Source organism: Tubulanus polymorphus, chromosome 2 (assembly GCF_964204645.1).
Source record: "Tubulanus polymorphus chromosome 2, tnTubPoly1.2, whole genome shotgun sequence".
Lineage (NCBI taxonomy): Eukaryota > Metazoa > Nemertea > Palaeonemertea > Tubulaniformes > Tubulanidae > Tubulanus > Tubulanus polymorphus.
Window position 1 is genome coordinate 18,385,660 of NC_134026.1, and position 25,454 is coordinate 18,411,113.

A 25,454-nucleotide genomic window follows, 5' to 3' on the forward strand; every position below is an offset into this window, starting at 1 on the left:
TTTCACTTAAACAACGGACCTTTGTCCGCCTTAAGTCGCTCCCAATACAGCTTAAGCATCTCTTCTAGGCTTCTGGTGCCCTGTTTAAAATTGATCTTAATCTTATGAATAAGACGATGTATATTTTACAAAATGAGATCTCTGTAATAAGGTGCCCCGGCCAAAACTTAACTTCTGATAATATTATTGTGTCCTAATTCTCCATAAACCAGTAGCGGATTTGGTGTTGCGCGTTTCATTAGGTATTTCCAGAACATATAGGTGTATTTTCTCTATCGCATCTAGGTTCGAGCAACCCCATAATATTTTACTACCAAAATCAAGGATCGAGATCCCACCGGCATAAAAATTATAATGCTATTGTATAGGGCCATTGCTGTGACTATTTTTAAGAACAACTTAACTTATTAACTTAACTGTAATCAACTGACATAAAATTACCCTGTCTGTAATTCCCCTTGAGTGACTACCATAGATCTTATTCAGAATCATTCGCGAACTACTCATTCTTTGTGTTTTGTTTGTCTTAGTTACGAGAGTAGCCTTTAACAAGAAAAAGTCACGCTATTATTAATTGGCATATTATCATTACTAAACCCCGTTCACACGGCCTGTCAAACCGATTGCCGAAGTGCATAGAGTGTGACATCACCAGTGCTCGTGACGTCATCAATCGTCGAGTTTTACTTCCGCATTGGCCGCTGGGAACGCTGGGAGATTTTGTTGGGGCAAGAAATGGCACCGGTCGATGTGGCGTTACACTGTTTAGCGATAATATCTTTACTTTTTTGGATATCCTTGTTTTTGATTCATATCGTCGCGATCACGTACGGGTAGGTGAAACTTTCCTTTAGCTGGAGGTGTCCTTTTTCGGCACGTATCCAGCGCGAGACATGAGTAATATTCACCCTGAAAATGAAATGTCTCATTGTCTGTCTGTCAGTATTTCAATTTTCCTCGCTCAGATCAGAACAATATATATGTAGTGATAGTAATCAATTAAGTAATAATATTAGTAATTGATAATGATGATATATAATGATAGTAATGTATATAATAGTAATTAATGATGATTAGGGAACTAAACCTAACCCTAATCCTAACCACTAGTCCCCCCTGCTATTCTTGAATCTTACCGGTGAAGTATTCAAAAATATCTCTTTTTATGGTTCGATTTATGTTAAGGCCAACAAGGGTCAGTAGGTACCGGTTCCACTCTAAAATGAGTCCAGGCCTACTTCTTCAGTTCATCCATGCCGTACACAGATCTCTTACCAGCAGGTGGTGGAAATGGAAGAAGATGGCCAGGGCACTGACTACTGTATTAAGTGCAGGGGTTTGTCATATAAAACTGGCGGTCTAAAATCTAATATCTGCAACAGTATCCTATTCCTAGCCTAAGTACTAGGCCTATAATAAATAATGGTAGAACAACAGGAAAGGCCTATTTAGTAGTCAGCAGGCCTACAACTAATCAGTTACACCCTGGGTATCCAAATCAAGGCATTGCATATCAGGAGCAGTAAGTTGCTTGGTAGACTGGATATTCCGAGTCCACTTTGTCTAGAGTTAAGTCTAGGCCTATATTACTGCGACACGAAAATGGGCTGCAGGCTTCACTCGATATGTCTGAGCATGTTGTACTTCGCTCAATATGTCTGATCCCTATCCTTGAATTTGAATGGAGAGTGTTATGTATGTTCATATGTTCTACCTATGGACCATGCATGATCTTATTGCGGTTGTACGCTTCTATAATATTGAAAAGGGTTTTGTTTCCCACCTGAAATCTTGTTTGGACTAATAGCCTGCCTACTGGCAAAGTGCTCGGCCTTAGGCAGTAGAAAAGGCCAAAATTCGTTAGTTCTGTTATCATGAATTTTCAGTTAGCCTACTTAGGGGGCCTAGTTTTATGTGTCCATAAAACCACTGGCTACTACTGGTTATTGGCACAACAATAATAATCAGGCCTATTTTTAGATAATGGGACAAAATGGTTAGCAACATTTCCCCTGCCTACACATGGTTAGATTAAATAGCCTTAATTAACAATTATATAGGCTTGCCTAATTGGCCTCTATTTACTACCCTACAACCTGTTACTAGACATTACAAAAACAAACATATTTGTAGGTCGTGGAATGTGATTTAATGGTTTTGATGCCATTTCCTGGCATAAAAATCAGAGGAATTGATGATTTGATGACCCATGCAATAACTAGGCCTACCTGTAAGCGAGTGTGGCTGTTGGCCTACAACAAGAATGGCAAAGCAGTTGTACTGGAAACAGGAAAATTAACTTGAAAATTTATTGATGCCTTGAAAAATAACACATTTAAGCCTATTGCTTAATACCTGTCAACTAGTCTAGCCCCGATATATTGCTGACGTAGTGCACAACCTCAAAAATAATTATAAAAATTTATCAAAAATTTAAGGAGATTATTATTGGACACCAACCAAGCACCAAGCTTTTTGGAGTTTGGGGAACTCCCAAATCTAATGAAAATGATCAATTTGGGAGTTCACCAAACTCCCTGAAAATGAAGCATGATTTTTGATGCATTCCCACAACTTTACAAAGATATCATTGTCATAAACGTCGATAGCACATGATAAGAACATAGGCTATAGGCCTACATCAAAACTAGAGCGGCTTCAGATTTTTGAAACGGGGATGACTTTCAGAGGGATTGATGGAAACATAACAGGAATTCATATCAGGAACTGGAAGCATTTTCAACTCAATCCTCAAAAAGTAGAAATTAGCGAAGCATAGGTATTCAGGGACAGGACCCCTCTCAATACTGCTGCCTTTTGGGATTAAGCCTCTTAAGGGATTCAGATGTGCCCTTTTCAATGAATATCTAGTGCCCTTATCAGTGGAAAAAGTGCGGTCTAACACCCTCAAAACCTGGAATCGTTCCTACATTCGAATGACTATTCTTTGAAATGTTTGCTATCTCATTTGGCGCTCTAACAAAAAGACCAATAAATACACCATCAACCAGGATGTTATTAATTAATAAGACTTACCAGGTATATCTTTCGGATATACAGAAGCACCCACTGTGTTTTACATCTGTTGTGTCGATTTGCGGTAATTCTCCTCATTAGGATACCTTTTAATCTTCCATCCCTTTTTTGCGGTTTAATTACCCCATGCTGAGGTGTTCTCAACATATGCCTCCTAAAGTGTTGGTACATGAAGGTGTACTAAAAAAAAGGTTAAAATTCCTTCAAAAAATTGGTTGACTGACCCTTATATGAGATTTTGTAATAAGGTAGATTAGGAGATTTCTGGTAGAATGAAAAGAAATATATCAAAAAAAGTTGTTTTTGAGGGGTGGTAGTAAAGAGAATACTGACCGGAATTCATTTCAGTGTAATTTTCTTTGATTCAAATGATCTGTGTATAATGTACAGTGTATGTAAGAGGGTATACTCATAGGCTAGCTAGTAGGGGTATAGTAATTGAGGCCCTATATGACGAAAAAATATATCTGCATAATCATTGCAATGGGGACAATGGCCCAAAACATAATTGGTTCTTGGGCTTCCGTTACGGGACCCTGAGTTTTGTTCTGTTTACATGTGTGTCTGTCTTTTAGCAACTTACCTTCGTCAATGTCAGTTTTATGGGTGTCTTGTGCTGTGCAAAGAATGGGCCCAGTGCGCCAACGAGCAGAACTAGGCACTCAAAACTTTTTCAGCAACATGACCTTGAAGATGACCTCATAACAGAGGAACGTTTCGAGATTCTAGTTGTCTTGACAAAATTCAGTTATCGGCCCTTGATGCAACATATCCATTTCGAAAATGCAATTGGAATATAAGGCATGGGAATTTCAGTGTTCGAGTCTGAGCCCGAGAACTGTTGTGGCCTGTGGCTTGTGTTATTAAATTCTTTTTGAACATTAATAGGGTGTGTTTGCGTGTAAGTGTATTGATGTATTGATTAACTTGATGTACTGTTCTTAGATTATTTCTTTTTTTTTTTTCATTTCAGAAAATGGAAACTATACAGAAAACCCAGCCAACCATCTCCAGAAGAACCCAGGCCCGGTGTCTCGATATTAAAACCTCTAACTGGAGTGGACCCAAATTTATATACAAATTTAGAAACATTTTTCAAGATGGATTACCCTTCTGTACGTATCATTTTAATTCCATCCCCGATCTTGCCTTTACCGCTCGGTTCGATATACATCGATCGAAAGTCTAAAATTGAATTCTTTCTCTCCTGGAATTCTAACTTCTTTCTCTTGCAATCTCATTGCGAGCGATCATCAGAAAACATTGAAAGTTGGAAAATTAAAAAATCATTAATAGAGTACTATGAGCCATCATCAAATTTGTTAACATGCACATAATTGAAAGAAAACCACACCCTATTGTCTATATTATCATGAACGTAGTATGATGTTATCCGACACCAGAATTGATACATGGGCTATTAAGGCTGGCTTATGTCGACAAGCAACGCGACGCCTACCGACGCAACTGGGTTTATCGCCGATTAGCGGCAAATAGCGGCCTACGAGAGGCCGCCAGTTGCTGCTCTATCGGTTCGACATAAGCCGGCTTGTGACGGCAACCCGATGCCTACCGACTCGTCGCAAGCCGTATCCGGCTAGTTGCCCATGTTCTACTCCAGCCTACGGTAGGCGGACAGTTGCTTTCGATTGCAGCCGACATAAGCTCATCTGCGACGCAACGGAACTGAGCTCATGAGTTCCAGCCAATAGGACTCCGCATATACATAGTACAAATTATCACAGCTAGTTAGCGTCATACGTAATTAGTCATAAACTTTCAAATTCAAGTAGTTCAAAACATAAACCGAACCTTCAGCACGGCAGAGGACTGAACCGAAGATCTAGAAACGAAATTGGTAGAATTATGGTGTGAGCGGCCATCTTTATATAATGTCGCTAGCACGTTGTATTCAAAACAGAATCAGAAAGATCACTGTCTTAAAGAAATAGCTTTTCTAATAACAATATATTTCCCAATAATTCAAAATAATTCAAATTTATTCTCAAAATGCTTATCACGTGACCATTCGAGCCATTGCAGTTGCTAGTAATCGTAACCGACATAAGCAGGAAAGCAACTGGGAGGATCTCGTACGGCCTCAGTTGCTGCGACATAAGCCGGGCTGCGATCGTGGTTGCCCTCAGATGCGTCGGTAGGAGTCAGTAGGCGTCGCGTTGCTTGTCGACATAAGCCATACTTTAAGTTATTAATAAGCCAGTCACACTCTATCTGTACAGATTAGCAGCCAAAATTTCAAGATGGCCGACTCAGATACAAGATGACCGCCTAGCAGTTATTTACTTTTTGCTTAAAACATTATATTTTGAACACTTCTGAAGGAAAATATTTTGAATACGCTTTGATCAGCTATCTTGATGTTCCACATATGTATGTATCTCCCTAGGACCCGACCCATCATCACTAGAAAATTTAGATTGATCAGATACAATAGGCCTATTGCCATACTGTAATATTTCTTATGCCAAAAGTCATTTTTGCCTGAATTCTAACTCGAATTTAACCAAATCAGTTGTAGCTCATGATATTTTTCATGGTGATAGCAAAAGTAATAGTAGCAATAGTAATTTATTTCATCATCAATAGTGAGTTTCAAGGTCATTGGTTTCTATATTTTCACTAGGGGGCATAAAATAGAAGAATCACAATATTACTATATGTGCTTGTACCTACGTGTTGATAATTTATAACCAAAATCAATGGAATGGCAATGCATCGGACTCAACAGTGCACGTACGAACTTGCACCTCTGGTTTGGTGCATTCTAAATTGGTTCATTTCGAGTACGGATACATTATTTCGAACAGTGTTCTAGCGGTAGTGTGAACGTGGTTTAAATAGTCGTGCAGTTATTTACCAATTTTGACTAAACTGATTGATTGCGGTTAGCATTGCAGGGGGATAAATCAAAATTCAGAACGTCCCTTTAAAAGTAATAAATGATACATCGAAATGTCTGTTAGATTTTAGGTGCTAAAAAGACGATTAGGAAAGTTTGGTGTTGTTTGGTTTGAAATAGTTTCCGCTCTGCATCCATACGGAGGAAGCAGTCTTTCACTGATCGCCAATTTTCGATGAATATGGCTTGAAGAGTTTATCTATCCGTGCTTGTTCACGGTGGTGACATTTTGGCGATGGTGACATTTGTTATGTCAAAGCATTTCCATTTGCATTTTTTTTTAGGGAAAGATTTACTTGTGTCCTTAGCTCAATGAAGATACCTAATTTTAGCCGCTCGGTATACCTATAATTTCAATTTCAATTTATTCATCATAAATCCAAAGTATAAGATCGTGAATGAAGAAAAAAACAACAATAACAACAAAAAAACAAAAAGGATGCACAATAAAAGAAAAACAATAAAAGGATTGAGAGAAGTAATACAATATCTAATACATACAGAATATTCTTAAAGTGATATTTAGAAGCCCATGGTATATAAATTTCGCGATATTTAAGAAGATTGGTTATTGGGGTTAGAAAAGGCCGAAAGAAAAGTGTCTAGGTTTAGATTTACAAGATCATATTTAATTTTTAAGTTATCCTGCAGTTTACAATATAAAAGAAAGTGGGATTCGTCACTGACTGCATTACAGTGAGGGCAAATACGATTTAATTGATCAATGCCAAGTCTCCTTCCTTTTTCAATTAATAAGATTATGACATGGCATTCGAAGTTTTGCTATTTCTGATTTCAAAGAGTGATCTTTAAGAATATTGAATATGGTTCTAGCTCAAATTTAGATTTAACAGTTCTATAAAAGTTATACCGGCTATGAATTGGATACCTATAAGTAGTCTTGAAATACACATGTAGGCTGATGGCTGCTGAATCATGTGTTGTTGTTTCAGACAAAAAGTTATGAATTTCTAAGTAACGTCATTGTTTTTATTTCCTTCCTCGTCAAATTTACGTTTTATAGATCATTCATTTGAACTTGGTCGGTCGTGTCTTGTTGTATATCTTCCAATGCTGTTATTTAGTGAACCTCGATCAATTGTGCGTTACAATTTTTCTCAAATGCATTTAATAATGTGTGTATAAGACTGTTTTGGTTACCTGAGTTTGTTTTGTCGAATCTAAGGCCTCCACGCACCACAATTCTATTCATTGCTGAGATTTCTCCTTGTAAGATCAATTAATATATGTACGAAACACACATAAAAGATTCCTATCCAAAGCAATAGATAGACTACACATTTTGAGTATGATACCTTCGCATTATTATTGACCATGTACAGTACTAAGTTATAATGCATGGCTGACCAAAAGACCTAGTTATGGTGTAACGGGAACCCGTCGTTGTTGTAAATATGTTGTAAATATGTATTTGTGAAAACCCCTTCCCCAATTCTCAACTCTGTATCAGTGCACTCAGTGAAATAGTTAATAGTCCTAACAATGAGGCAGATTTCACTAGTACATGCTAGGATTAATAAATTTGGCTTTTGCGTACAAAATATTCAGCAGTACTATTAGCCTTAGTCGAACAGAATATTGGTCGGAGTGATGGTATTTACTAATTGCTTAATCACCGTTGACATCGCCCAGCGTGTGTTGCTGAACATTTTGCCTAAGAATCATTGGGAGTGTGGTTTTGTGAATATTTTAGAATGCATGGAATAATTTATATCACCAAAAACTGTTCCAAAAAACATTTCATGAAATCAAAAATGTTTGATATGTAGCAACATGTTGAAATTTTATCAATGAGCTTGATTGTAATATATTGTGAGCAGTAATAATGTGATTTTACAGAATTTTGTCGCCTATGCCAGCAGTTGCGCGAAATGAGGGAAATTTTTGTTTGTATTTAAGCTTCGTTCAGACCACCTTATTTAGAATGATCTTATAGACTAAGTCCATTCCAATTTAGAATGGACCAAGTATTCACTCTGTGAAAAGTCCATTCTGAATCAGTCGAATCCATTTTTCACCCTGTCTCCTGGACTCCAGGCAGGGCTTGTATAAAAACGAATGAAAAAAAATTTTTACCTGACCCAGCACACATACAACATTTTTGTCGACACATGCAGTCAACTCCCCATATACTGCCTTCCCATATGCCACCACCCCCGCATAATGCCAGGTTTTCTCAATAGAACATTTGACTTGAAATCTGAAGAACAAACCCCGATATAATGGCAATGCCCTGTCTACCACCAACGCATTTCTGTATTACATCTCAATACAAATACATAGTTAAACACTATGCAGGGGCCAGTCGCTCAAAGGTTGTACACACTGTTTCAGTGAAAAATGGCGCTTGAGTTTTAACCATGGTTTAACCTTGGAAGTGATCAGACTGATTGCGCTGGCCAAGGTTTAACTGATAAGAGAAAAGATATATCAAATGGGCGGTAGCCTATGATAGACCATAAAACTATCAAGAGATAAATTTTCTTTGTGAAGGGGAAACCGACACAAGTCTGTATGTCACACATCTGTATATCGTAGTATGTCACATGTGCCTGGTGTAGGTCTCTGACGATGTACAGCTTCAGCTTCAGTACCAGATTGGAGGAAGCACGTTGAATTATAAAAAACGAAATAGATACTTTCATTTTGTTGTCCATAGTATTTTTAAGGAATTAATTAAGATAAAACTATAATAAAAGACAGAATGAAGTTTCACATATTTTGAGAGGTCACCCCCGATGTATCACCATAGTCTCTACTGCCGAAATCGTTCTGCACCGATGAAGGCGCAGTATGGCGGGGGTTGACTACGGAAGATCTGATCATCCAGACTTCACCCATTGAAAGTTGATCATCTGAGTGGGTTGGAACGGCTACCTAAATGGTTTTGAGAACAATGGCAAATAAAACGTATTTCTCACTTTGAATAAGAAATTTATGTATTATTCAAATAGTTATTATGATTTCTTCATCTTAGGGAATTTAAATTTCTTACTTTTTCGTGTCATTACTGGAATACCTTGAATATGTATGTACCATATTTGACATAAAACAGGCAAATAATGCTCATCATTTTCTCCTCTCTATTTTCAGTATGAAATTTTATTTTGTATTCAAGACGAAATGGATCCATCTATTATGGTAGTCAAAAGTCTTATGGAAAAATATCCTAAAGTAGATGCAAAAGTTTTTATAGGTAAGCCATGTTTGAACACTTGTAGTTTGATTAAATCATATTGTATTAGATGTGTGACTAAAATTGCAATTTGTGTATTGGCCAATTTGAGGATTTTGATTGGTACAGTTAGGAGACAATTGTTAAGAATACCGTAGAATGATTGATTTCTGAAGTACAAGTACCAAACATATCAAACTTGTAATAGTTTCTTACAATGGATTGATGCTTTTATTGATTATTTCAAACTAGCTTAGTTGAGTGTTCAGCTTGTGGGCTTAATGCTTTTGATGGAGAGGCAATATTTGCAGTCTTACTGTTCCAACTTTGTTTGGACAATCCAATGGAGATTGAACTTAATGTCATTCTTACTTGACACTCGAGTTTAGTTCGTACATCCATACTTGACCATATATGGGATTACTTTCAGATATTACCAGCATTCCGAAAATGTTAATTCCAAACCTATGTTCTGGGCTATCAGTATGCCCAATTATTTACCCCTCATTAAAGTGACTTCCTTTTCCTTAACCCGAAATAGCAAAGACTGAAGCTGGTGCATAGGTTTGGTTTAATGATACTGTTGATAGTGATTTATTGATAACTATGAATCTCAGGCTGTAATGAATGATGCTGTTGGTTTCGGCTAATTGGGGCTATTCGCTTTTGAATTGGCATAATACACCAATTTGGGCAACATTATTGTAAAAGCGCTTCATGGCCCCTTAGTCGGACAACCATTTTATCATTGCTCATATGTGTCAGTCAATTCAATACAGACGACGACCCCATAGCAGACGCTGCGGTAGACTAATCTTGATCATAAACATTGGTTATCATATGCTGTATGAAATCAATCTTCTTTTCTCATTTGGTCGAAGTTTTTTTTATAGCCGATAGATCGTCATTTTCGGGTTCATAACTGCCAGCAATGAGAAAGATTGATAATGCCGAGTCTTGTTGCTTATTATGATTTTTCCCCCGATCATTTTCAGGTGGTAAAAAGGTGGGATTGAATCCGAAAATAAATAACATGGTGCAAGGTTACGAGGCATCAAAAAACGATTTAATATTAATCTCGGATAGTGGATTGCAAAGTAAGTTAAACCCTGTCGGTAGACAGTTTTTTTATGTCAAAACTAATGCAAAGCTCCCCTATAACAAATGCAATATTTATTAGTCCATAAAGCTGATGTTACTAAGCCTTGTGCGTGTGTATGTGATACACATGCCAAGAATGACATAGCGAAAGTATGTCCGCACATTCTCACATACATTTGATTTACGGTAACAGATATGCTCACCGGCCAGTTACTCTGGTATTATATTAGCCAGATCACCGACTGGTAAAATGATTATAGATGATTTTGTCACCAATTAAAAGTCCTAGTGATATCAAACTAAGAAGGCTGCTAGTGCCATAAGGTATACGCTATAGCCGCATTCACACTTCCACTAGTTTGACGATTTTGAATAGGTCCGGACCTGGAATGTGCCAAATTTATGGCTAGCCAAATCAGGGTGCGCATTCACACACGTGTTGCTGAATGGGCAACAGATAGTTTATCTCTGGGCCCGCAAGATATTGCCTTGGCCATTCTTTCCTTGGCCATTTTTTCCTACAATCGTAATTTATATCTCAATGTTACATTTAAGAGTGCAATCTATGGTAGAACAGACCTGGATCAGTTTCTGTCCGTGCATGGATTTCATTCATTCTAAAATTTAGAACGAACATGGATCAGTTCTTTAGGTCAGTCTAAAATGGAACGGGCCAATTAAGAATGGAATCTTTGCTAGTGTGAGCGCTTGGACAATTCTAAATAAAAGATGTGAACGCGGCTTAAAGGCCTATAGTGCATGGTAGCCTTCAGCCTTTCCTGATGCATAAGCAGCTGTGATGTATTCATACTGAAATTTGGTTATGTGCAATGGGCAAATTTTTCTGTCTTTTCCTATGGAATGGGATAGACAAGAGAATTCATTCAGGGAATAAAATTGTTTTAAAACAGGACTCAGTTTCACTAAACAGCCTGCCTATAAGGCGATTTAAGGGTTCATAGCGGTCCTTGAATATCATGGAATAGGCCTCAAATCATTGCGACCGTCCTTGAATGGCATCGCTTCACCGCGGGATTACGATCTGGTCACATAATCATCATCTAGATCTATGGTGTACAGTGTGTCAGATTTACGAGCAATTATCAGATAATTGCTCGTAGGTCAGATCATGATGCTATTATTTGGTCTTAGTACACTAGTGTGATGGTTTATGAAAACAATGAACTTGAATCGAAGGCTAGAGAGTCCTTAAATTGTTGAGAGAGTCCTTAAATGAAATTGGCCATAGGCACTATGAACCATCAACCCCAGGAAAACTCATTAACAACCCGTTAATTGTTATATTGGTATTTTCAAGGCCTATAAAGGTTTGATTTTGTTTTATTTTGTTGGTTCGAGTATGATAGCACAGCGATAAAGAAAATGAATTGTGTTGTCGCTCGCATACGCACATCTACATCTGTTGCCTTTCACATGTATTAGCAAGCAGATGTTTTACTTTTTCCTATTGTAGATTTTTATTTCTAATAGAATGATGTCATTATAAAGATGTTGTTCGTCTACCTCCTCGAAGTATGTTTTACTGACTCATCGGTGAATAAAAGTGAATGCCTTAGTGGCGTTCTTAGAACGGTGCATTTTTATTTTAGACGCACAATTTTTCATGTTCTGCGGTATTATCACGATATATAATGAGTATGCATCATCTGAGAGTCGATGGTTTTTATTATTTCAGATTTACACTTAGCTTTTGTAAAAATAACGCTATATACTGCATGGGTGTTTAAGGTGTTCCAGCACTACGGTGACGTCATTGGGAAATTAAGTGTCATAAATGCTATTTCTCTTCTCCAAACCGATAATTAGAAATGTTGTATAATATTTTCTTCGGTAATTTCATTCATCAATATATGTACGTAAAATATATATGTAAATGTATATATATAATTGTCGATTTGTCATCTCTTGTCCTATATAGTGGCTAGTACATCTCAGAGCCTTAAGGCCGTTCCAATAAAGGAAGATGTCCTGGAAGAGAAGAATACAAAATGACATATCTAACAAACTGAAGATAAACAAAAAGAAAAAAAATGATCGGAGTTGAGGCTGGCTATTTATTTGTACTAAATAGTCAGCAGTTCGATAAAAAATGGATCATTTTCTGGACTTATCAGACTATTCAAATGTATGCATGCACTAGAAGAGGAAATTTTTGTATAGCTTTGATGAGCATCCGGGTCAGGTTATAAATGCTAAATCTAAAACTAGTGCGATTGATAAGCATTATTTCCATGGTAGAGATCCGGAATGCGTCGAAGAACAGAATTGCACTTTGCAGTGGGTTTTCCCATGTTTTATTGCTTTCATATAGCGCAGATTTATACGAATCATGTCCTCTTAAAGGAAGATGTGAGTCATAGATATGTCATGTCATTTACACATGCATCATCGTGCCCGCCCAACTGCTGTCATCGGTTGATAAGAGAGAGATTGCAATGTCAAGTGAGTTGAAAGTCAACCCGGCAGTGTTTATCAGTAACCTAGACCAACAGATTGTTGTGATCATGACTGTACTAAGTGTTGTAATATGGATTCGCTGTTTGAGTTATTGATTGAATACTTATGAATGATTTTCTTATTAAATTATGCGTTACAATTGTATGTTCGATACCTCGATCAAATGGTGATTCCGTGGTAGATGCTGCCATCCACATCGCATTGATGTCTCGGCTAATTCTGCTCGAGAACGAAGAAAGAAATTTGAATATTATGTTGAACTGCATATCTAGAAATAATCGATATTCAGTGCCTTCCTAAAGCCTGGTGCAGTGTAGGACGACTAGCGACATATATAAAAGCTATGAAAGATAATTTGTCGAACAATGAGCATACAGAGATGAATTGGATAGCTGCTTAGCGCGCTCCAGTTTATACTATTCAGCTTACCTAGTCCTTACCTGATGTGCCATATTAGAATAACATTGTTCTCCGGTAAGGGGAAAACATGTAATTCTGATTTTGATTTTTTCATTTTCTAATCTCATTTTCAGCCCACATGGGGCGTACCCGGGGCTATTGTGATGTTCACTTTTCACTCAGTCCTTTGCGACATCTTTAGTATTACCTCGCCCAAATATCATTAACATAGATTGATGATCGAATTTATAACAATCAAACCTATCTGGTATCATAAATGGACTTTAAATTGTCACTACGGTCACAAAATTATCCATAAATTGGAATTGAATCTACTGGCATTGGATTGCAAATTGCAATCCAATTTAATTCTATTCAGTCAAAAAAAATTCAATATAGTTCAATATTATTCAGAAATAGCACAAATGATGGTGACTGGAGGACAAATCTGAAGTGTTAGTTCTTACTAACTGTCTGTATTCAAAGAAACAATCATAATCATACTGCGATATGGTACCGTCATGATTTAGACCTTTCGAGTGTGTGACGTGTATATTTTGTCATCTTTAGAGTTCATGAAAAAAGAAAGACATACATGATGACTTCGACTACGTTGTTCCCAGCTTGTAGGGCTCTTTTTCATTTTCAAAAATTGTCTGAGTAATTTCTCCACAAAGTCCTAATGTCCATGGACCTCTTGTATTAATTTTACCCTAAGATATTGGTGGCGAATCCTCCTCATTAGTCAGGTATACTCGTCTTAGTTCATTCCCCACACTTTTTGTGCTGTGCGAAGTTCGTACGCATTTAGCGCAGAATTTAGTTCTTGTTGAAGTTTTCAAAGAAAATTTTGAATATGCTTTCATCAAATATCTTGATTTATGTATCCCTGATGGGCCCACCATTACAAGAAGAATAGGAATCAGTAGCCATCTTAGTTTAATCAGTCCTAGTGAAATATCTACAGGTTTAAACTAAAACTAAAAGTCTTAATATTCAATGGTTGTGAGTACTAACTGGTTTAGGACCCATTCCACATTTGACTGGGATAACCTAGTCTTACCATATTAGATAATCTATGTCTATTCATTTTGTTACCTAAAAATATTTTCGAACCACAATCCATTGCAAAATGGGTAGCTTACAACATTATTAAGGTCATGAGGTTCTGAGGGACAGTTAATAAACAAAATCTATTGATCAAATAACGGGTGACCCCTATATCAAGAATTTCACAAATTTCTGTATTTGAATTTAGAAATTTTAGATTCTCAAGCATTTTGTCATGTGGGCCTGGTATCACTGGAATCCTATTTTGATAAAATTAGTATTCTAAATTGGATATGATAGTAATAATAATAATAATAATAATAATAATAATAATAATAATAATAATAAATAAATATTAATAATAATAATAATAATATATAAAAGTTCCATTTCGATGTAATTCGGCATTTGTCACTTGCTAGTTGCTCGTTACACGCGACACACATAATTTCAAGTTTCTTCGTGTCTAGATAAAATGCCTCGTCTGCACCAGGCTTAATTTGTAAATGGTTTTCAATAAGATTTGAGTGATTATTGGACCGAATCATTGTCTATCGTGTAAAGTTCTTCCTCTAAAGATGTAAGGATTTGACGTTTTTTCAATTTATCGGTCTTGCTAATTTAGGACTCAGTTTCCAAAAGTTCTGAATTAGGTTTGTGTTTAAATTAGTTGATTCCAACTTTTTTGTCCAAGAGTAAAAAGATAAATGAGAGTCGTGGTCCGTATTCATGTAGAATCGAATGTATGTATCGTGGTTTTCGCTTGTATTCTGGAGGTCAACGTGAACTCACTCTTACAATGATACACATACGCGGTGAACTTGCAGATATTATAACAACAAAATGAAATTTAAAATCATGATTATTCAACTGCGGATGTTTTTTTTTACGATTTCATTTTCACGTAATATAAATCATCACGTATATTGCCCCAAGAGTTATGTTATGATATGTAGTTATGTATATGGAAAATACGATGAAATTGAAGTATCCTAACAATTGCTTCGAGTTATGATTTGTGTAAACATGTCATTTGGCACTTGTGGTGAAACCAAAAAACTATAATTACTATCGATCATTTTTACATATTTTCAGTGAAAGAAGACTCACTGTCTATGATGGTTGCGTCGCTTTACGAGCGCAAAAATATCGGGATGGTTCATCAAATTCCGCACGTTTGCCCTCGGGAGGGATTCGCAGGAGTATTAGAAACGGTAAGTACTCGGCTGTTTGTAAGGAAAGCAACGCAGCCTGCCAGCTCCCCTCCATACCTTGACTGTTTCACAACATAATAAATCCCGTAGTACCCGCAAACCGCAGGGCGCTCAGGTTCGGCACAATTTTTCTTTCCTAGCTATGGTTAGCTGTCGTGGCATGGTTGACTGTCACCCGTGCCACTTGGAAGACCAGTACCTTGGTAGAATTATTTTTGCATTTTCATTGAAGATGGATGTATTGGAGACACCAAGGGCCGATTATTCAAAAGTAACTTTATCCGCCGTATAACTTAAGTTTTTTGGCAACTTTTTGATTTCTTTAAGCAGCTCTGACTGTCACACATGTGGCAATTGCGACAGCGTGGATCCGCGCCTGATTTCTGTTGATATAACGAAGGTCCAAAGAAGCAAACAAATGAAATATATGTTTTATGTTGTAATAGTTGTGTTGTTCACTAACTACATATTATGGCCTCAGACTACTCATATAGGTCCTTGGTACTGTTGATTTGTGCTGAAAATTAATAGTTTTGTTTAAGATATAAGCGGAACAAAATTTTGAACCCCTACGTTGAGAGCTGGGATTTGATGGCCTGCAATAAGCAACCCCCATCCCTAATTCCGACACTTACGCTCATGCGCTCCAAGCCCTACCCAGCTTCAGATATTTAGTATTTTTGAGTTCCAGATTAAACCCGCTTCATAAATATTTCATGAACTTTCGTTTCAATATTAGATGCATTTAAGTCGCATTTTGATAACTACGGATAAATCTGTAAATGGTGAATATCATTTCGTCAGATTCGATCTTCATTTGTTCTATTCATTTCCAGGTATATTTTGGCACTCAACATGCGAAACTTTACCTCGCATTGAATTTGGCTGGAATAAATTGTACGACGGGCATGTCGTGTTTGTTTCGCAAAGATGTGATGGATGAAGTTGGCGGTCTTGCGACTTTTGGAAAGTACTTAGCCGAAGATTTTTTCTTTGCGAAGGCGTTTTTAGATAAGTACGTTTATTCTTTTCATAAGTCTCGCTTTATGTAGATATACACATATTACCATAGGAAATCTGGCTTGCACTGCTAACAGCCATTACAAATTTTATAGCAGAGTTTTGTTTTTCCAGCTGGTAACAAAAATGCGTAATTAATCTCGTGTATATCATTTAATGTGTAGTTAGCCCAATGTTTTCTTAATTTGTGTTTGAACCTTTTTTTTGTAGAGGATACATGATGAATATAAGTACATATCCTGCTTTACAAAACAGTGGTTATTATTCCGTATCTCACTTCCAAAATAGATTGCTCAGGTAAATACACAATGGTCATTATAGTTCGCAGTTACATATAAAATCATCCATAAAAATCTGGATGGTTCTAAAGATGTATAGATCGTTTAGTCTGAAGCATATCCCCCGTCTTTTTGATTACCTATAGTATTACAAACATACATATTTGTCCTCCCACCTTTTTAAGGGGTGTGCACAACATTCAATTTTTTGATAGATTTTATCATCAATTTCATAACAATTCATTCTACTTTTGTACATGATGATCCTTATAAGGAATAAGCAAGTTGAAAATTCAATGTTTCAATCAAGGGCGCATCCGGGTTCTTGCTAGACTGATCATTCCCAATGGTGGAATAGATCTTGAAGATAAAGGCAAATTTACATCTCTTGACAAGTCGAATGCTTCGAGCTCAATGCAAAAACAGGAGGGTGGGGGCCTGCCAAGATATTCGTTAAAATCAAAATCTAAGACATTTGGTGAATAATAGCATACGAATACCGTATATGCCAGACCAGCGTTACATTTAAGATAGGTGCCGTTTTTTAATCATCACAAACCTTTTCCACCTTTTTAAGCCAGCCGTAGAATGAGCCTTTACCTATACAAATGGACCATAACTATAAATGCTATGGTTTCCAGGTGAATGGATTTCATTTGAGATATATAGTTGGAAACTATCTAAATCAATTACGATTTTATTATGGCAGGGGGCCCTGAAATTATGATGTTTTGTATATGGGTAAATAATTGTATTATTGATCGTATACTGTGAAGTGATTAAACGTAGTGTTGACATATGTTATCGAAGGTTATGAAGAATTGCTATGGATAGATTATTGAATGTCCCAATTCATGGGTGATCATATACATACAATGTATATCCTTATTGTGTGTGTTTTTTCAGCAATCGTCTTTGCTAAAATATGTGGAAAAGTCGACGTTAGTGAAGAGTCACGTTTCAAAAAGATGGCTTTCGCCATAAACTTACATATATATATATGTCTTAAATCGGTACAAAAATGATTCGTGATTTGTTTCAATACGGCCATCTTTTCTTATCCCGGACACCCACATCGGATAATTTTCCATAAAATCGAATTAGATACAAAAACGTGTTAAAATATTTGCGCTATTTGAGAAAATCAATGCTGGTTTATGAATTGCCCAATTACCGTTGAGCGAAGAGCTAAGAGATGATTCCCGGAGATGTGAATTTGTCACCAAAATGAGAGAAGCTTAGGCAGGTTGCATATCTGATTTCTTTTGTTGTGATGAAAAGAATCGGCGAAAAGTCATCAGATGTGCAATGGGTATTAGTGACTCATTAAGGCACAGATGAGGGAAGTCTGCTATTTTTCCTATTTAGCAGATGTTATAGTAATTTTATCTGTTGTATATTTCATCTGTCTGTCTATAGTAATTTCATCTGTTTCATATATATATATATATATATATATATATATATATAATCTTATAGATTATGATATGTTTGCAATGGCCGTTTTTCAGGTGGAAACAACTGCGAAGTGCGATGGCGCCTCATACAATTCTTCTCGAGCCAATGACGGAATGCTTCTTCCTCGGAGCCACAGCGTCGCTTAGTGTCAGTTATCTGTTCGGTTGGAACAGTATCGTTTTCTTTCTGCTGCATATGTTGGTGTGGTTTTTACTTGATTACATCATGCTTAGAACGATGAATGTAAGTATTCTGAATCGTGAACACTTGTAGGATTTCAATCAGTCCACATCAGCAGGATCCAGGGGGCGTATGTGGCTGGGGCTCCTTATTTCTACATAAAGATGATCCATGTTTTCAAAATTTTCTTGGCACCTCCAAAACAGCCTTAATGAATTTTCGTTAACCCATTAGCACTCAGGAATTGCACTATGTAGTATCAATTACTCCTCAGAAAATTCAAGATAAAATCCAAGTTCATCACGACACTGAATAGTTCATTTGCTGTTTATTTCCATGCACTACAAGTTAGTGTCATTTGGTAGTAAATAGTCAAGGCTTTCATATGATGTTAGATTTGATGAGGTGAGCCACCAAAATCGTGTCCTTTTGGCCCCCCCAAAATTCATCCAAACTTACTTGGATTTGAAGTGAGCGCTCAGATGTGTTCAAACTCTAATTACTCGAGAAATTGAATTAGGAGGGTGTTTATTTCTATTTGGTATTTCGAGGACTTAGGTGTGTAGTTTATCATAAGCTATTGGGTTCGAATCCCACTATAACCGTTTTCGTGCAGCATACGAAAAAAGTGCCGGAGCGGATTCGGGTGGCTTGAGGAGTAATAGGCAGGGCGGATACGGGGGGGGGGGGCTTGAGTGCTAATGGGTTAACAGTACTCATGTTCATGTACCAAGTACAGATAGGCCTCCGATTTTTGGGCCCCCCTATTCAAAATTCTTGGATCAACGCTTCACGGAAAACCTTATTGTATTCCTCCTGTTTATGGTTATTCATCTTTCTACACTGGCGACTAAAAGTATGAATGCCTCTACGTGTTTGAAGGTTATGCAAGACAAAACCATCCAACAATACTCTAGATATGAATTATCTACGGATACAGAAAATTGATCATCTCAATTCAACAATTGAAATTAGTTGTAATTAGCTTTGTGTGTCCTGGGCCTAGTTTCATGACAAGTTTGTGCTTAAATCGGTTAAGTTTGAATAAAAAATGCCAAACATATCTCAAGTCTTTGTCAAAGACATTGAAAAATTGAACATGAATTGAGTAAGTAAACGTCGGACCAACTGCTACAATATCAGTTGTTGCATGTATTTTGCAATGGTTCACCGTGGGTTGTCAATGATGGTCATACTTCTCTAATGAATTACATGCAGGCCAACTTGTTTGAAATAATGGAATCTCTTCAGACAGTTTTCATGTAGGACTATAAGTCTTTCATACCTAGTATTAATGCATGGCAATAATACTATAGGCGTAAATGCGTATATACTCTAGTAGGGTGTTGACATATGTTGGCATATGGTGTGTCTTGTATTGTGCTTGTTTTCATTCTGAACATAGTTCATGATAGTGACATAAACATTCATACAATGGAATATATGTAAGAGAAAAAGAAATCCAACAGACATCCATTAACCCCTGGCTTCAATAACCTTCAATTCCATTTAACTCCTCGAGTTACAGGGATTTCCTATCAAGTTCGTTTTATCTATTTGCAAATGTTCAATGTTCATAAACTTTTGCTCTTATGTACGTTGATAGAGTGATTCACGTAGTGTCCCCGGTATTTGGCACATTAAGTCATATGACAGACGCACGCACGTCTGCTATTATCTTGATACTCTACGCACCACACGCATTATCTGATATGTTTGAATTTGCATGTGTAGTTTGTCATGCTGTTATGTAGAAAATGTCCTGCCTACCAAAGTAGGTAACATTGGTTGACATGTACTAGTCCAGTAGAGCCAGGATTCCATAATCAATAACACATGGCGCAACTGACTAAAACAAAACAAAATGATGTATGTCTTTGGATGCGCTCAACAATGTTTGCCAGATAACACATCCCAAATGCCATCAATGTACGCGCTGTAGATCTAAAGATTGCTTGGTTTCACTTTCGATGTCCATGGGGTACTCGCTCACTAGTCCCTGGATATGATCAGTTGTTAGGTCAATACACTAGGCTATACCTTCAACCATAATTTTAAAAACCAGAACAACTACATGGTGGTGAAAGCTGATTCAACGGGGAAGTATTGTACTGAGAGTGGCTGGTTTGCAGTGCTCTGTATAGGGATACAAATGGCTCAGTGAAATTCACAAATGGCTCAGTGAAATTTGGGTCAAATTGGGTCAAACACCCCACACAACACTGCAGTAAAGCCCGAACACACTATGCGATTTTCGCTGCGAATTAATTCACCGTGAATTTCGCAGTGAATTTATCGCACAGCGCGGAGTGGACACCTATGCGATCAGCGGTTAGCGACCTCATACGGAGTTCGTGGTCATGTGATCAAAAAGATGGCTGGGTCCAGGAAACTTAAAATTGTTGTTGTTGATGCTCGTCATTGATTGGTTCGATTTCGAGTGGTTCGCAGCGAAATTTGTATCTCATGGACACACGGATAAAATTTGCCGCGAAAATATCAAACCTGTTTGATCGGTGCAATTTTCACATGCGACGGATCGCACGCAAAAATCGTCTGCTGCCGATTGAACACACTATGTGCATTTCGCTGCATCATCTGTAATCGCAGATGCTGTCAAATAAGATCGCATTGTGTGTTTGGGGCTTTGCAGATAACACAGTACACGTGCATGTACACACCATCTACTGCCAACTTCTGGAATCTGCTCGGATTTTGGGTTCTTAAATTCGGGTGAAATTAGACCCTGGATCCAAATGAAATTGTTATCTGTACCATAAGAAACCATTCCTCTGTGCACATACCTAGTTTCATGGCCGACCAACGAATAGATTTCGCGCAAACTGGTAAAAAAAACGACAGTACCCCCTTTATAGTATAGATTGAACTCATCAGATTCGTCAAGCATTTCACCTAACCGGCTGGGTGTCCCCTTGTTCTAAAAAAATTTGTATTCTAATCACCAAATATTAAAACTTCTATTCTATCATTGACTACGGTTGTTTTGTAGTGTATAAATTTTGTCGAATGATTTCATGTTCTTTATTTACATTTTTTTAGGAAGGACCCATTCAATTCTCCAAATTCGAGTTCCTCGTTGGTTGGTTGTTCCGGGAGCTCAGTTCACCGTACGTGATGCTTCGATCGCATTTCAGTTCAGCAGTCAGTTGGAGACACAAATCATATCGACTAAAATGGGGTGGCGAACTAGAGGAGATCAGAGACAAAATTCGTGTATAGTCTCACGTCCACTACACTACGTGTAGTGACTCGCGCCTGATTGTGATAGTGACTATTATTTGTACGACGTTTTTCTATAGTTCTCATGATCATTTCTTATAGTTATGTTAGGGATGGCATGTGATTTGCTAGTCAAGTAGTAGTTGTTCATGTACATGTATATTGTATATATGCATGATGTGTTCTGCCTATAGAATTGAATCTCGGTTACCTTCATTTATACATATGTGGCTGGCCCACCCAGCATCATCATCGATAATACCACTGCAACCACCTGGATAAACATATCTGTGATTGAAACAAAATGTTATTGGGATAACGATTTTTTCTTAGGAGGAACGAGATCATGGTTTGTAAAAAATGCTAATAATGCGGATTCTTTTAGCATCACTTTTTTGGTGTTTAGTTCAATTAGTTCCCTACTCAAGATGAACAGAAAATCTTTCCGAATGGCGTAGTCATTCTTCAACAATTCAAGACCCAGTTCCACAGAAATGAAATGGGTACTAGAAATTCTGACCCGCGAGAATGGACTAGATTAAATCTGTCTGCCACTACTATTTACTGGTTTCAACTCAATTTCAAGACCTTTCAATTACTGCTTCAAAAATACTACTGAAGTCTTAACTACTTGAAATAGCTATCAGACTAATTCTAAGATTTGACTCCAAATTCATCTCATAGTCATGAATCAATTTTTCTATGTTCACAGTCAAAACTACTTTGAATACTTTTTTCACTGACAAGATGTAGAGCGGTTTTTAATTTCGAATTTGTGACTGTGGAACTGGGTCATTCATCGACTAGTATCCAGGTGGATACCAAACTAATTAGTCCAACGAAATCTACTGTATGTAATTGTTAATGGCATCATTTTTCAACGACTTAGCAAAATGATGACTCCTGCCGTGTTGTTTGAAAACAACACTGCCGATTGTTGTTTGTATATTTTTTCACAAAATGAATTATACAGTTCTGATATTTATAATGGGATCAGTCATATGTTACATACGCACGAAGGGGTCGGTTCAAATGCGTGTACGGGGGGGGGGGGGGAGTAAGTAGAAGATGTGATTGTGCATACGTAAGATATAACACCTAAAGCCTATCTATTCATTTCGATCCTCTTAAGCAATTAATGATGTTCAGCATCTCAAAACCGATTCTCGTAAAGCATGATATACACGCTTTGATTAGAAAAACAGCAAGCTTATGTGTGACTTTATTATTTGAATTTATTTTCATTATCAAAAACCTTGAATTAGTTCAAAGACAGTGCACTAAGGGGGGAGGAGGGGGTTCTGAAGGGTTACTTGAAAAAGTATGCTCGCATAGTAGAAGGGAGGTTGGAAATCAAGATTCTATGCGTATCCGTATTAAATGAATGATCCCAAATGATGATTTTAAACAGAAACAATGACATATTGAATCACAAGCAAATGGTAAAATATAATCAACTTGCCTCGGTATTCTGCCTCCAAACACCGAATGTCTGGGTCATTTTATGAAAAACCATTAATTGTACTGTTTAAAAGTCCAGTTGATCATTGATCGCCATCTAATGATGCCATTTTCAATTTGTGTAAATAATTACGATTAGTATGAGATATGTTGAAATATTGCCCCACCCTCTCCCGATAATATGATTGACAATTTTTTCTACGATGATTTTGATATTTATTCCATAAGACTTTCGACTGGGTATGGTTTTATATTTATCGCGAAATGTTCTTGCCCGAAGTTCTTGTCGAAGTCGTAACGCGGTAGGCGGAAAATCGTTCGTTCCGTACGTAACTTATTTGTTCGTGTAAATAATATAAATTAACGTTTTTACGACTAAACTGTATTAATTGATTGAATATGTATGCGTTATAGAGTAAGTAGAACGAGAATTTTTACGGTTCAGGAACAAAGAACGAAGGGATTTGGTTTTTTGATTCGGATTGCGAGTAACGGTTACAGGATAGGACAGGATTGAGGGAAGTTTTTTACATGGCTGGTAGTGTGTGTGTGTGTGTGTGAGTGTGTGTGTGTGCATATATATATATAACGGACGGAACAATCATAATCATAGTGGACCAATATTCTATGAGTATCAGACGATATGATGAGTGTGTCTACTGCAATAGTTGGTATGTTTATATGTTATTCAGTTGTTTAGTCAACTTTTTGTGATAAGATAAAGAAAGATGTCCTTGACGTCTAACGCGCACTACTGATTTGATATCTAGTTCAGAATTTGTTAAGTTCAATTCTTATATACACCCTTATTCTCGATTGCAGTAGAACCCTGTCTTATCTCTGTACTTCACTTAATAGAAGATAATTATTCCAGTTCCTTTCATTGTTACACACGTCTTATGTTCCGACGTCGCGAGGACCCAATTCATTAGTTAATATATTACTTGAAGACATTTTTTTCGACCCAGCCCCTTGAAAAATTCGATAATTTCAAATTAACCTTGTTCGGCGATAATTTTGACATCCTCTCGCGCTCTAATGTGACTCTGAATTGGTCACGGAGACAAGGAACATACGCATCATTAGTGTTCCATTCATTTTTGCCCAATTTATAGTACGTAGTCAAACCATTCCAAACCTAGAGTAAAGCATAACTTGAATTTCATTCCTCATTTACTACTTCCTCTTATCTTTTTCGTGATTTCTTTAAGGACTTCCTCATTGGAACCATTCCAAAGCGTAAGAGTAAAAAACCAATGCTTGTGTTCATTTCTTTCATACTAGCCCTCGTCTTGTATGTGTTTAATATAACGCTTCCTCTATTTCACTTCCTAATCAGTCAATGTCTTTCCACGACACACCAAGCAGTCTTGGTCACTAGTACGGACTAGTGCGGCGCGTTCTTCGTCGAAACTAAGTGCCGAATGAGCACCCATTCGTAATGAAGAACCTGCTTTGCTGGTTTACAGTAACCACATCCGAAATAATCAGTAATTCAAGTCATGTTTTACCCTGGGTTCTAGATGACATCGTCGTCATGAACTTGTGTGTAGTTTTATTTCTATCTAGCGTTGTTGTTATTATTATAAATGTGGGAAGAAAACGATTTTGTCCTTGATAAGCTGTTCGCTCTTGACGGTGCTTTTTTTATTGACCTGTGCATCCCTTACCTGAATGCAACATTGATGTCTGAATATAATAAATGTCGTGCAGAGGCTATGATGCAAATTTGTTATGCGTTTGCGGATGCCTCTATACGTCGTATGTCGACCGGGAATGATAGCTTTGCATACGTGTTGCACTTAGCTTATATTTGACCAAGTGGATTTCAACGGAATCGTGACAATATCATGATCCATTATTAGCATCTTCCAAAAAACGCAATGACGCTCATCTTTTGATATGTACCAAATCGATTACTGTAACTGCGATATTTGAAAATTTCAAAATTTAGCGGGATGGTTTCGCGTAAGTATTTAAAAAAACGTCATCTTTCAATACGAAATTATTCATGATTGTCTACCGATCTAATTTTCGGCTATTAAAAGGCTATTTTGGTCTAATATGCTGTCTGATGTGCATAGTACGTAAGCTTGAATCGGTCTCATAATTGTGTAACACCGTGTGCGTGTTTATGCGTGTGTGTATGTGTGTGCGCATGTGTGCGTGTGTGTAGTTATTCAGAAATGAGTTCCCGTATATGTCATTCGACATGTATTGGTCGAGCTCACGAATGAATTCAGTTATCTTATACATACTGTTACTAGAATCGAGCTTTAGGATGTGTTGCTAGGACCATTTTCAATTCTCAATTCATGTGCAGTGCTGCCATCTCGGCCTCGTGGACGAAAATCGCTTTTTGTTAACCATTATCATCAACGAGTATTAATTAAGTACGTACTTTATAGGCTAGAAATCATCTC

At 37.2% G+C, this 25,454-nt stretch overlaps 1 protein-coding gene across 2 annotated transcripts; it reads left to right on the forward strand.

Moving 5' to 3' along the window:
• The first annotated feature begins 727 nt into the window (after nt 1-727).
• LOC141900595 (ceramide glucosyltransferase-like) lies at nt 728-22,629 on the forward strand. 2 transcript variants are annotated; one of them, XM_074787564.1, is made up of 9 exons: nt 728-833; nt 4,010-4,151; nt 9,071-9,173; nt 10,148-10,249; nt 15,276-15,394; nt 16,231-16,409; nt 16,625-16,711; nt 18,204-18,393; nt 21,391-22,629. In XM_074787564.1, the coding sequence occupies exons 1-9, from the start codon at nt 736-738 to the stop codon at nt 21,568-21,570; spliced, it is 1,200 nt and encodes a 399-aa protein (XP_074643665.1). In that variant the 5' UTR covers nt 728-735; the 3' UTR covers nt 21,571-22,629. The 2 variants fall into 2 exon arrangements, with proteins under 2 accessions (XP_074643665.1, XP_074643666.1); XM_074787565.1 differs by lacking the exon at nt 10,148-10,249.
• The last annotated feature ends 2,825 nt before the right edge of the window (nt 22,630-25,454 follow it).

What these genes read in the sequence shown, in the direction of transcription:
- LOC141900595 (XM_074787564.1), top strand. Translation starts at nt 736, where the DNA reads ATGGCACCGGTCGATGTGGCGTTACACTGTTTAGCGATAATATCTTTA. An exon ending in AGATGCAAAAGTTTTTATAG is followed by an intron (nt 9,174 to 10,147) that starts GTAAGCCATGTT and finishes GATCATTTTCAG; the next exon opens with GTGGTAAAAAGGTGGGATTG. An exon ending in TCGCAGGAGTATTAGAAACG is followed by an intron (nt 15,395 to 16,230) that starts GTAAGTACTCGG and finishes ATTCATTTCCAG; the next exon opens with GTATATTTTGGCACTCAACA.